Here is a 14,006-nt window from a genome sequence, read left to right on the forward strand (position 1 = left end):
AACGACATCCTCGGTACAAAGCCCACATACGGGCAAGGAAAAACTCACCCCAGTGGGACGTCGATGTGAATGACTATGAGAAACCTTGGAGAGGACCGCATATGTGGGTAACCCCCCCCCTCTAGGGGAGACCGAAAGCAATGGATGTCGAGTGGGTTTGACATAATATTGTGAGAGTCCAGTCCATAGTGGATCCAACATAATAGTAAGAGTCCAGTCCATAGTGGGGCCAGCAGGACACCATCCCGAGCGGAGACGGGTCAGCAGCGCAGAGATGTTCCCAGCCGATGCACAGGCGAGCGGTCCACCCCGGGTCCCGACTCTGGACAGCCAGCACTTCATCCATGGCCACCCGGACCTGTGCCCCCCCCCCCCTCAAGGAAAAGGGGAGCAGAGGAGAAAAGAAAAGAAACGGCAGATCAACTGGTCTAACAGGGGGGCTATTTAAAGGCTAGAGTATACAAATGAGTTTTAAGATGGGACTTAAATGCTTCTACTGAGGTAGCATCTCTAATTGTTACCGGGAGGGCATTCCATAGTACTGGAGCCCGAATAGAAAACGCTCTATAGCACGCAGACTTTTTTTGGGCTCTGGGAATCACTAATAAGCCGGAGTTCTTTGAACGCAGATTTCTTGCCGGGACACATGGTACAATGCAATCGACAAGATAGGACGGAGCTAGACCGTGTAGTATTTTATACGTAAGTAGTAAAACCTTAAAGTCACATCTTAAGTGCACAGGAAGCCAGTGCAGGTGAGCCAGTATAGGCGTAATATGATCAAACTTTCTTGTTCTTGTCAAAAGTCTAGCAGCCGCATTTTGTACCAACTGTAATTTTTTAATGCTAGACATAGGGAGACCCGAAAATAATACGTTACAGTAGTCGAGACGAGACGTAACGAACGCATGAATAATGATCTCAGCGTCGCTAGTGGATAAAATAGAACGAATTTTAGCGATATTACGGAGATGAAAGAAGGCAGTTTTAGTAACACTCTTAATGTGTGATTCAAACGAGAGTAAGTAAGTGTATCTTGTGTTTTTTATGTTGATTTAATAAATAAAAAAACAACAAAAAAACAACAACCTGATACCGATAATAAAAAAAACGATACCGATAATTTCCGATATTACATTTTAAGGCATTTATCGGCCGATAATATCGGCAGGCCGATATTATCGGACATCCCTAGTGAGAACCCATCATTCAAAGATTTGTAGCCACAGCTGCCCTGGGGTAGACTGACGGAAGCGAGGCTGCCAATTTGCGCCTACAGCCCCTCCAACCACCACCTATCAATCATTCATCATTCTTTCACCAGTGTGAGCGGCACCGTGGGCAAGGGTGATGTGTCCTGCCCAAGGACACAACGGCAGCGATTTGAAGAGACGGGGAGCAAACCTGCAACCCTCAGGTTTCTGGCACGGTTGCTCTACCCACTACGCCATACCGCCTCTACTACACGTTGTTTTTACTATGGAGACACTCATTTATTGCACATTCATGTTACCATCCTCCTCCCTGTTGCATTTTGCCATGTTTTGAAACATGCAGCAATATGCACCACTTTTTATGGCTATTTTAGTCCTGAAAGTGCTTGTGTCGTCGTTGTGTGTGTGTAGCATGCTTAGCCATTCATTTTTCTCAAATTCTCTCGTGATTAGAGAAACTTATTTTATTTTACCCCATGTTGGTGAGGATTAGTATCTTAGAAGCGGCTTCGCATTTTAGATAGACGACGCGTTCGTTGCAGCCTGCTTTCAAATTTGAGTCGGTGTTCTCCTGGGATTTATTCATTTCCTGCATGTGTGTAACAAGGAATCCGGAAATAGGGAATGTTGTCTTCCTGAGCATGTGTCAGCTGATATCCGATTAGTTAATAAAAGGCTAATATCGGCCCCCGATCTTTAGGTAATGTATACTCACAGAAAAAATACATGATTTAAGTTGTATAATCATGAGCTTTACAAAAAAACACAATTACAGAAACTAGGTTGGTTTGCATTGAAAAAAGCTAAATATATTTTAATGGTTACAATACCGTGTTTACAATACCATTACAAAAATGAGAGAAAACCTTGAGTTCAGGATGACCATTAATCTGGCAATATTTGTTTATTCTTTTTAGTCAATAATATGCAGCTAAAGCACATTTCTATGAGGTGTCTCACATTAACAGGTTAGATCGTCTTGTTCTTTTTTTAATAAAACCCAATAAAATTTGAGCTAAACCATAAAGCACAGAAAATAAGCCCCGAAAAAAAAGCACAACATGCAGTAGTGTCTGGTGACAAGGGAAAAATCCATTTGGGTGCTGTGGTCTGTTCTGTTCAAGCTATAAAACGAGGGATTCTTTATAATCCCCAACATTAAGTTAAGTATGAAGTCATTCTATTATAGGACATTAACATGCCAACAAACAAGCCTGTATTCAAATTCAAAGTAGTTCTTTGATTTGCACAAACTTACCGGAGAACCCATCTCGCCTTTCGAACCTGGATTTCCAGGCATGCCTGGTGATCCCTAAGAAGAAGAAATAATATCAATAATACAATGCTACTGTATATACTCACACAAGGCGCATAGACCCATAACATAAATTACTGACGTACTGGTAGACCTGGTGGTCCAACAGCACCGCGAGATCCAGTGGTACCAATATGTCCCTGAAACACAAAATAATGACATGTTTGTAACAAATCAGAAGTGGAAAGAGTAGCTCTAGTGTACTGTATGCATCATCCTTGAAACCTTTCCAACAGGGAGGAAGAAGAATAAATTACTGTAAATTATTATGGTTACCACACACAAATCGAAACTCCAGTCTTTTGGTCATTTAGTTTCAATGTTAAAGAATTTAATCGTATTCTTCCTGGGGGATGCGTGGTTAACACGGCTGCCTGCCGCCAAGTGGTTCAAACCTCTCTGCGGCTTGCAAAGGTGGGAATCTTTCAGCACCTCACGATTCGATTACGATTCAGGAGCTACGATTCGATTAAAAATCGATTATTGATGCATCTTAAATTTATGTACATTGATGCAGCTTTACATTTATTTTCCCTTCACTAAATAAGCGTTTATCACTTGCAACTTAAAAAACCCGATTCATTTGGAATAAACAGTTAAATGAATTCCCACATGTATTAAATTAATGAAAATGTGTGAAAAACTGGAACATAAGTGCCCTAAAATAAAAGAGCTGGTCGGATCTCTCGGTGAGGTGGCTCGTCAGTTAAATTTCAGAGCTGTCTGCATTAATTTACTTACAATAAATACATCGATTATCTATTATTCATGTTTAGTAATCGATTTTATAATCGCCCTTGTCCAAACTGCATCTAAAAATTTATTATTTCCCCCACCTCTCGTGGCTTGCATTGTTTTTTTGCGGGTATTCCGGTTTCTTCCCACAGTCTTAAAAGATACACGTTCGGTTAACTGTATGTGATAGATCAATCAATCAATCAATCAATCAATCAATCAATCAATCAATCAATCAATCAATTCCTTTATTGTCATTGTCATAATAACACTTAAGTCATACATGAACAACGAGATTTTGTTTGAGCTTTGTCCAGCGGCATAGAAACTGCATTGATGTGCAGGTTGACAATAGTTTACATTTTAGCATTTTAGCATTGTCAGGAAGATCGCGATAAGAGGGGTGTGGGGGTGGGAACAGTCAGATGTCTGATGGGTGTTACGTTGATGTTGCAGCAATGCAATGTCCAGAGCACAATTATTGAGGTGGTGAAGAGTGAGGTAATAAGATGGTCCGGGGCAGCAAAGGGGCAGGCTGTTCATTTAGCAGTCTCACAGCCTGGGGATACAGACTGTGAGACATTCTGGTGGTCCTGGTGCGAATCGATCTATACCTCCTTCCAGAGGGTAGCAGGTTGAAGAGGCCATGTGCTGGGTGGTATCTGTCCTTCAGGATGTTGTGTACTCGCTTTAGGCAGCGAGTTGTGTACATGGCACTCATCTCTGGGAGTATCGTCCCAGAGATGAGATCCCCGCTATTCATGAGGGTTGTGTTGCAAGACCACATGCAAACAGCAAATAAATGCGAGTAAGTGAGATACACATAAAATGTCTAATTTTGACACTGTTACATGCCTCATCCGAACCCTCATAAGGTTGATCCAGAAACCCTTACGGTCTCTTTTCATTTGCCATTGTTTGCTCGCAACAAGCTAAATGCAGGGAAGCACAATCCAGGTTCAAGCCTTACACATATGGAGCAAGAACACTTTTACAGAGGTTTTGGTATTGTAATTCCAGAAACAACTTATTACTAGATCAATCAATCAATCAATCAATCAATCAATCAATCAATCAGTCTTGAAGGGGTTCACAATCTCACAACATCCCCTGATCTAAAGCCACACCCGTCATCCATGTATGCTGTATCATTATGCTGTATTTGATACTTCACAATTATGTATTTATAAAATATTGGCAACTTCGGGTAAATGAAATGATATTTTTGCAATAAAAACTGACGTTTTTTGAGAAAAAAATTATTATTATTATTAGTTTTTTAAATAAAAAACGCGAATGCTAAATTGTGACTATTTGACTGTGATTTTGTGAATGTGAAACAATTCACCATATTTACCTTTTACCCAAAGTCATCTAGAATAGGTACCTGGAAAGGAATGAATGAATTAAAGTATTTTTCTACCTGATACCCTTCATCTCCTGGCTCTCCACGATCTCCCTGCTCTCCTGGTGGACCCTGTTTGGATACAAATGTTCTCTGATAAAGTCCCATATTGTATGTGGCATCTGAACAGAGCTTCAAATGACATGAGGTAGTGTAATTTCCCAATGAGCCTTGCTTTAAAGCAGGGGTCTCCAGGATTTTTCAGGCCAAGTACCACCAAACTGATGAAGAGATGGAGCAGGACCCCCTAATTAGCCTATATATCTTGTATAAAACTGGGTTTTAAAATACCAGCTGGTAGGCTTATCTCTCTTTTACTTGTGTTGTTTTGCTGTTACAAAACGATACATTTTTCTGATCCAAATGCTTAAACATAGACCAGGGACACCTTAACTTAATGCGAGGCCCCGGGGCTGAGAAGTGTAAATGGTTCAATGTGTATTTCAAGACATTTAAATTTGTGTAAAAATGGCAGCGGAAATATATATATAAAAAAAAATCATTTAAAAGTCTACCTCAACCAAAAATGTCACTACCCCCCTGCAGTACAAGGACTGTTGAAGACCTCTCCTTTGAGGGAATGCTAGTTGCAACCCGTGAGAAGAACTTTCTTTATGGCAGTGTGTTAGTAGACTATGCAAGATATTTAAAACCAAGGTGAATGTTCCTTAGTTGCCAAATTGCTGTTGTGAGATAGACATCTTCAAAAATAATGTCTTATTTGAAATCATAAATGGCTCTCGCTTTGATCAATAGGACAATGGTTGGTTTGATTAAACAACAAACCCTTGTGGAGCCCTAGGGCCCAAAACGGGTCAGTTAGAAGGTTAGCAGTCTAAAATGTTGCCAAGTAGCTTTTCACAAGTTTTTTTTCTTTTCTTACAAAATTGCCTTGAGTTTTTGATTGCAACGATGTTAAAATAGGATATAAACATTTAGTATTTCTTTCTTTTCAGAACTATAGCCGCCCCATTGACTCCCATTTTAACCGCTATTTTTTTAACTAACTGTAATCCTGGTATATTACGCATTTTCCCTGAAAACCAAATTCATCTTATTCTTGCTGATTGAAAAAACAAGAAACTACTGTTTTGGTGTAATTGCACCCCTTAACCTGAAATGGCGCCAGAAAACCATGAGCATCATTCTCAGAGCTTTGATGAGCGTAAATGAGTTTAACTGCCATTAAACCACTGACAAGCAATGAAATTATATTGGGCAGTTATATATAACATGGCAGCTATTTATAAAAGACTTGTGTGATTCCAATAAAGCAAGCCTACTACCTCTCTCATTCTATCATAGTAGGCATTGTAAAAATAATATTTTTTGTCTACTGTATCAAAATCAGTGTTGTCATGAATTATTGACCTATTCAAGGCTGTTATTACCAAACCTGAAATAGTCCACTCTGCAACTTATTTTTAGAAATATTGCATTTTTAGAATGTTCCCACCATAAAAAACAACAACTTGTTATTAAAAAAAAGCCCATAAAACATTTAAAAAAATGTTAAAAAATGATAAAAACAACTTCATATCAATAGATAGATCTGAAATTGTTGATATATTTCAAGTGTTGAAAGTAAAAAAATAAAATGTATTGCTGACTTATGACACTTTTATGAGCGGACCCAAAAGTAGGCGTATGTAGTCAATCTTAAGGTTGCACAGGGGTTAAACACATTTTGCCTCGTTGTGTGGCTCGGATTGAACAGAACAAAGGGGTATAGGATCAGAAAGGAGGTTTTAAGGAAAGCAAGACCTACTGGTTCACCTAAGGGCCCTGGTCGTCCTGGAGTCTTATTGTCCTCGCCTGGATAACCCTGGAATTGAACAAACACATTCACAATTACATGATGGGGAATGTCTACTTGTTGACTTTGGCTATACATTCCGCTAAGGCAGGGGTCGGCAACCCAGAACGTTGAAAGAGCCATATTGGACCAAAAATACAAAAAACAAATATGTCTGGAGCCGCAAAAAATGAAAAGCCGTATATAAGTCTTATAATGAAGGCAACACATGACCTAAGTGTCTATATTAGCTATAATAGCCTACTATCAGAATGACTATGTGTCGCAGGCTAAAACAAATCTTTGTTGACAGAAATGTTGAAATTTAACATTTATTCTACACATTTTTACAACATTAGAAACCATTAGTAAATCAGAGGCTACTCAGAAGGTGAGATAACTCCTGGAAATAACTGGCCAAAGGTATAGATGTGTGTGCCCAAATTAAACGAAACGGCAGGCTGTCTTCTTTTATTATATTTATTACAATCTTTGGCAAGCTAGGTAATGTTTGCAAATCTTTGTTGACAGAAATGGTGCTAATGTTTGCTGTGGTCTGGAACAACATGGGACACAAACAACTATCTGAAATGCAGCCAATATTACATACAGATAATGTGTCATGAGACATGCAAAAATACATTATATACAAAGAGGATACAAGTAAAAGATATTAAATGAGCTCAAATATGCCTACAAACGAGGCATAATGATGCAATATGTACATACAGCTAGCCTAAACAGCATGTTAGCATTGATTAGCTTGCAGTCATGCACTGACCAAATATGCCTAATTATCACTCCAACAAGTCAATAACATCAACAAGGCGCCCCTTTGTGCATTCACGCACAGCATACAACTTTTGGTGGACAAAATGAGACAAAAAAGGAGTGGAAGATTTTACATGTAAACAAACTGTTGCGTCACAGTCCACACTATGGTGAGTTCAAGGACCGCTGAAATTAGTAGGACAAAACGATGTTCACCAAATACTCTCATCAGTGATGCATACACACAAACATATTAAACAGTGGGCTTTCTAACAATTGGGAAGGTTTGTGTCATGTTTGTCCTCAAACAAAAAACATATTAAAAATTAAAGCTGCAAGCAGCGATGGACGGGACCGACTTTGACGGCACATAAAATCCAAATTAATGAAAACTCTTTGGTCAACTTTTATTCAGAAGGGTTCAATCTCTCTCCTGTGCTAGTTTGATGCTGACACGACAAACGCGCTCAGAGGAGATAATGTTTGAAAAAAGGTGACCGGTTTTTACAAAACTTTTGCTTTGAAGGGGGAATTGCAAACTTCCTGTTGATTTTTGCTGGGGGTTGTCAATATATAAAATGTAGGTCTAAGTGAGACCTACATAGAGGTTTCATGTCTCTAAGACATTCCTACTGGAAGTTACAAGCAACTTTGTCTGAGTTTTCTTCCTAGGAGCAGTTGTGCCTGTGTTTTCTTCCTAGGGGGCGCTAGAGCGCAATTTTGAGTTTTTTTTAAATTTTTTTATTAGATTGCAATTATTGCCAGTCCTGATGTGTGTGTCCAGTTTGGTGAGTTTTGAAGCATGTTAAGGGGGTCAAATTACAGCTCAAAGAGGCAAAAGTGACTGTTTTTAGTAAACTTTTGTTTTGAAGGGGGAATTGCCAACTTCCTGTAGATTTTTGCTGAAGGATGTCAATGTATGAAATCTAGGTCTAAGTCAGACCTACATAGAGGTTTTTTTTTCTTCATGTCTCTACGACATTCCTACCGAACGTTACAAGCAGTTTTGTCTGTTTTTTTTCCTAGGGGGCGCTAGAGCGCAATTTTGAGTTTTTAGGTTTGGTTTTTTGATAAGTTCGCAATTTTTGCCAGTCCTGATGTGTGTGTCAAATATGGTGAGTTTTGAAGCATGTTAAGGGGGTAAAATTACAGCTCAAAGAGGCGGCGGAATAATAATAATAAAACCTTACAATAACAATAGGGTCCTCTGTCCCAAAGGGACATTGCGGTCCCTAATAATAAATTATTTTTCCCCCCCATCTTTTTCCATTTTCAATCCTTTTTAAAAAATGCTCCAGGGAGCCACTAGGGCGGCACTAAAGAGCCACATGCCGCTCGAGAGCCGCGGGTTGCTGACCCCCAAACTAAGGCATTATGCATGAAATAAAAAAATAAAATAAAACAGGTTTTACCTTTTCACCTTTAGGCCCTGGAGGTCCAATTGGCCCTGGCTTGCCAGGATGACCCTAAAGTGAGAAAACTAATTAGGCTAAGCAGAAACCAGAAATCACTCACTATCTGAAGCAAAAAAAGAAATGGTCTGAGAAATACTAAATGTTGATGGTAAAGCTTTCTTGTTCGCATCTCTAGTATTGATTGTTGTAATATGTGTATATTTCTTTGGGAAGTGATCAATCAAAAACAATCTTTAACAGGAAGTGTGAGGAATCCTATGTTTGCCATCAAAGTCCCTCGTGGAGGCAAACCAGAATTCTAAGCTATAACACAGACCAAGGAGCTGTGGCTGAAGAGTTCCAGGACTGGTGTCACAAAAGTTATATTTCAAATCCTAACAACAAACTACAAGTATTCCCCTTCAAAGTAATCCCCCTTGGAATCTAAGGCACTTTCCCTGACTTCCTTGCCAACCCTCATGCACTCATGGAAGGATTCTTTCGGCCTCCCCCGTCGACAAGGCCATCTTGATGTCGTCCACGACCCTTGATGACAAGAGGAAACAATCATACAGCACGGCAGTCTTCTTTGCCAGGAACTGTTGGACGCTCTGGACATTGTGAGTATTGTGTCCTGCCACAACTCTCACCTTTTTCCGTCTGCTTAACGATTGAGGTTGTTGACGTGTTGGTTGATTGAACTTGCATTCATATTTAAAAACGCGATCAACAGTCCTGGAACTTTTCTGATACATCTTGCACGTTTCTGATACACCACACGTTTTAAAATGATCAGTTGCACTAAATATCACCGACTTATCATACAGTTGTGGTCAAAAGTTTACATACACTTGTAAAGAACATAATGTCATGGCTGTCTTGAGTTTCCAATAATTTCTAGAACTCTTATTTTTTTGTGATAGACCCCACACAAAAGGGGATCTATCAACAATTCCATGGAATCTACATGAAATTGTAGATTACATGTAGAATCTACAATTCTACATGGAATTGTAGATTCCATGTAGAATCCATGGAATCTACAATGGATGGATTCTACAATCCATCCATTGTAGAATCCAATGGATGGATTCTACAATCCATCCATTGGATTATAAAATCCATCCATTCTACAATCCAATGGATGGATTGTAGAAATCCATCCATTTTCTACAAGCGGTAGAAAATGGATGGATGGATGGATGATTGGAGCACATACTTGCTTGTCACAAAAAACATTCATGAAGTTTGGTTCTTTTATGAATATATTATACGTCTACTGAAAATGTGACCAAATCTGCTGGGTTAAGTATACATACAGCAACACACATTATCAATTTTAGTGATATAGAAAAGTTACAATCAAATCAAATTATCTTCATGGCATGGCCTCTTAACTTCATGTGAGTGATTATGATTGACGACACCTGTTGACTTCTCTGAGCCCATTTAAAGGCCTACTGACATGCGATTTTCTTATTTAAACGGGGATAGCAGGTCCATTCTATGTGTCATACCTGATCATTTCGCGATATTGCCATATTTTTGCTGAAAGGATTTAGTAGAGAACATCAACGATAAAGTTCGCAACTTTTGGTCGCTGATAAAAAAGCCTTGCCTGTACCGGAAGTAGCAGACGATATGCGCGTGACGTCACAGGTTGTGGAGCTCCTCACATGCGCACATTGTTTACAATCATGGCCACCAGCAGCGAGAGCGATTCGGACCGAGAAAGCGACGATTTCCCCATTAATTTGAGCGAGGATGAAATATTTGTGGATGAGGAAAGTAAGAGTGAAGGACTAGAGGGCAGTGGGAGCGATTCAGATAGGGAAGATGCTGTGAGAGGCAGGTGGGACCTGATATTCAGCTGGGAATGACTAAAACAGTAAATAAACACAAAACATATATATACTCTATTACCCACAACACAACCAGGCTTATATTTAATATGCCACAAATTAATCCCGCATAACAAACACCTCCCCCCTCCCATCCATATAACCCGCCAATACAACTCAAACACCTGCACAACACACTCAATCCCACAGCCCAAAGTACCGTTCACCTCCCCAAAGTTCATACAGCACATATATTTCCCCAAAGTCCCTAAAGTTATGTACGTGACATGCACATAGCGGCACGCACGTACGGGCAAGCGATCAAATGTTTGGAAGTTTGGAAGCCGCAGTTGCGTACTCACGGTACCGCTTTGCTGTCTCCATTGTTCATTGAACAAATTGCAAAAGATTCACCAACACAGATGTCCAGAATACTGTGGAATTTTGCAATGAAAACAGACAATTTAATAGCTGGTCACCATGCTGTCCCAAAATGTCCTATACAATCCGTGACGTCACGCACAGGCGTCATCATACCGAGACGTTTTCAGCAGGATATTACGCGCAAAATTTAAAATTGCACTTTAGTAAGCTAACCCGGCCGTATTGGCATGTGTTGCAATGTTAAGATTTCATCATTGATATATAAACTATCAGACTGCGTGGTCGGTAGTAGTGGGTTTCAGTAGGCCTTTAAATAGGGCTCATGTGATGCAGTCTTTAGACTCTGTTACAAACGCGACAATGGGAAAGTCAAAATAACTGAACATAGAACTGAAAAAACAAATAATTGACTTGAACAAGTCAGGAAAGTCACTTGGAGCCATTTCAAAACAGCTTAAGGTCCCAAGAGCAACTGTGCAGACAATTGTTCGTAAGTATAAAGTGCATGGCACAGTTTTGTCACTGCCACGAACAGGAAGAAAACTCATTGGAAAATCGAGACAGCCATGACATGATGTCCTTCACAAGTGTATGTAAACTTTTGACCACGACTGAATGTTTGTGCGCATTGTGAAAATATGTTCGTATAGAAAGCACAAGTAGAACAACTCACTGTGTAGCCTGCCAATCCCGGTTGCCCTTCTATGCCCATGACGCCAGGTTGACCCTAGAAAAAACGAAGAAAATACACCAAAATAATCTTTGAATAGGTCTTAGAGATGTGTTTTTTTTCTTTCTTCATCGCTACTGCGGTTTAGCTAAATATAACCCTGGCTTCAGCCACACGCACATGCTGTGGTTTTACGATGGAGAGATAAATCTTTTCTCCACACCTATCACAACATGTTCAAAATGAGGTTTGGACAAAAAAGATGTTTTTCTCAAAAATGGATACTTTCCACCTGGATTTTTCCTCTTAGTTTCTGATTATTTCAAGCTAAAAAAAGGGTTGAATATTTATAGTATTCAAAAGAAGGAGAACTGCAGACATTACATGATTTAGAGAAATAATTTTGCTTTGTCTTTTATTTAGACAGGCAATTATGTAGAGATGAATTATATCTCCATAAATGTGATGAATGACGCTTTCCTTCTTTTATTTTGTTTCCTTCATCACCGTTTGAAGCTACTGTATGTCACGCTTAAGTCGATGCTTGGAGGGCGCTCGCGTTCGATGATTGTGACCCGCCCTCTTCCGAGTTCAAATCTCGGGAGTTATTTATGGTCTCGCTCACCTGTTTAAACTCTGCATCCAATTTTTGATCTTTTTATATGCAAAGATCTCTTCTGTGGGCTGGCAGCGCCCGTGTATGGACACGGAAAAAGAAAGCCAATTAAAGTCAACATTGGTCCGAAGTGGTTTTACAAAGTTTAACTTTTAATTGTGACAAATATAGACATTTATTCACGTTAAATCGGTTCTCTTCAACCGCCAATTGTAACGTAAGCTAGTCTGTGGTTCTCTTGCTGTATTCTTTGGTTTTATTTGTTTATTTATTTTAAAACTTTGAGCATGATGCAAACAGCCACTTTTAATCTATATGCACTATTTATTTGTGAATTGTATGTTTCAGTCAAAAAGTATCTATACATTCATTCATTTATCCTTAATATCTGCAGTTATTTAACGTATTTATTCGAACATTTGTTAATTAAATATTAAAATATTTAATATTAATTAATACATATATATTTTTTTTAACTATTATTTACTTTTTTTTTTACCATTATTAATGGTTTGTTTTTATTTTCTCAAATGTTCCATGCTATATTCTGTAACAGTTTTTTTTTTAACTCTTATTTATCGACGCCTTTTTCTTTTGGTCATCACTGCATAAGTTATCTATCCATTGGCTACAAATTATTCATTCTCCCCTCTTTAATTAGAAAATGGTGACATTCAAACACAAACGCTACATTTAAAATTAAAACACTTTAAATGACAAAACGTGAGCATGTTATGTTATTATACAAACCCCGTTTCCATATGAGTTGGGAAATTGTGTTAGATGTAAATATAAACGGAATACAATGATTTGGAAATCATTTTCAACCCATATTCAGTTGAATATGCTACAAAGACAACATATTTGATGTTCAAACTGATAAACATTTTTTTTTTTGCAAATAATCATTAACTTTAGAATTTGATGGCAGGAACACGTGACAAAGAAGTTGGAAAAGGTAGCAATAAATACTGATGAAGTTGAGGAATGCTCATCAAACACTTATTTGGAACATCCCACAGGAGAACAGGCAAATTGGGAACAGGTGGATGCCATGATTGGGTATAAAAGTAGATTCCATGAAATGCTCAGTCATTCACAAACAAGGATGGGGTGAGGGTCACCACTTTGTCAACAAATGCGTGAGCAAATTGTTGAACAGTTTAAGAAAAACCTTTCGCAACCAGCTATTGCAAGAAATTTAGGGATTTCACCATCTACGGTCTGTAATATCATCAAAGGGTTCAGAGAATCTGGAGAAATCACTGAACGTAAGCAGCCATGATCTTCGATCCCTGCATCAACAAGCGACATCAGTGTGTAAAGGATATCACCAAATGGGCTCAGGAACACTTCAGAAACCTACTGTCAGGAACTACAGTTGGTCGCGACATCTGTAAGTGCAAGTTAAAACTCTCCTATGCAAGGCGAAAACCGTTTATCAACAACACCCAGAAACGCCGTCGGCTTTGCTGGGCCTGAGCTCATCTAAGATGGACTGATACAAAGTGGAAAAGTGTTCTGTGGTCTGACGAGTCCACATTTCAAATTGTTTTTGGAAACTGTGGACGTCGTGTCCTCCGGACCAAAGAGGAAAAGAACCATCCGGATTGTTATAGGCGCAAAGTTGAAAAGCCAGCGTCTGTGATGGTATGGGGGTGTATTAGTGCCCAAGACATGGGTAACTTACACATCTGTGAAGGCACCATTAATGCTGAAAGGTACATACAGGTTTTGGAGCAACATATGTTGCCATCTAAGCAACGTTACCATGGACGCCCCTGCTTATTTCAGCAAGACAATGCCAAGCCACGTGTTACATCAACGTGGCTACATAGTAAAAGAGTGCGGGTACTAGACTGGCCT

The 14,006-nt window shown here is 39.2% G+C and overlaps 1 protein-coding gene across 2 annotated transcripts in view; it reads right to left on the reverse strand.

The window, feature by feature from the left end:
* The window catches only part of LOC133616842 (uncharacterized), a 271,957-nt gene that overhangs the window by 30,453 nt on the left and 227,498 nt on the right, over positions 1–14,006 (reverse strand). For both annotated transcript variants that reach the window (XR_012050812.1, XM_061976458.2), the window contains exons 40-45: positions 11,528–11,581; positions 8,648–8,701; positions 6,438–6,494; positions 4,688–4,741; positions 2,616–2,669; positions 2,473–2,526 (exon numbers count right to left, since the gene is read on the reverse strand). Coding sequence is in view for 1 of the 2 variants with exons in the window: in XM_061976458.2 (XP_061832442.2) it covers positions 2,473–2,526; positions 2,616–2,669; positions 4,688–4,741; positions 6,438–6,494; positions 8,648–8,701; positions 11,528–11,581 (327 nt within the window). In the remaining variant the exon portion in view is untranslated. The remainder of the gene's footprint in view (positions 1–2,472; positions 2,527–2,615; positions 2,670–4,687; positions 4,742–6,437; positions 6,495–8,647; positions 8,702–11,527; positions 11,582–14,006) is intronic.

Source organism: Nerophis lumbriciformis, linkage group LG14, assembly GCF_033978685.3.
Source record: "Nerophis lumbriciformis linkage group LG14, RoL_Nlum_v2.1, whole genome shotgun sequence".
Taxonomy (NCBI): domain Eukaryota; kingdom Metazoa; phylum Chordata; class Actinopteri; order Syngnathiformes; family Syngnathidae; genus Nerophis; species Nerophis lumbriciformis.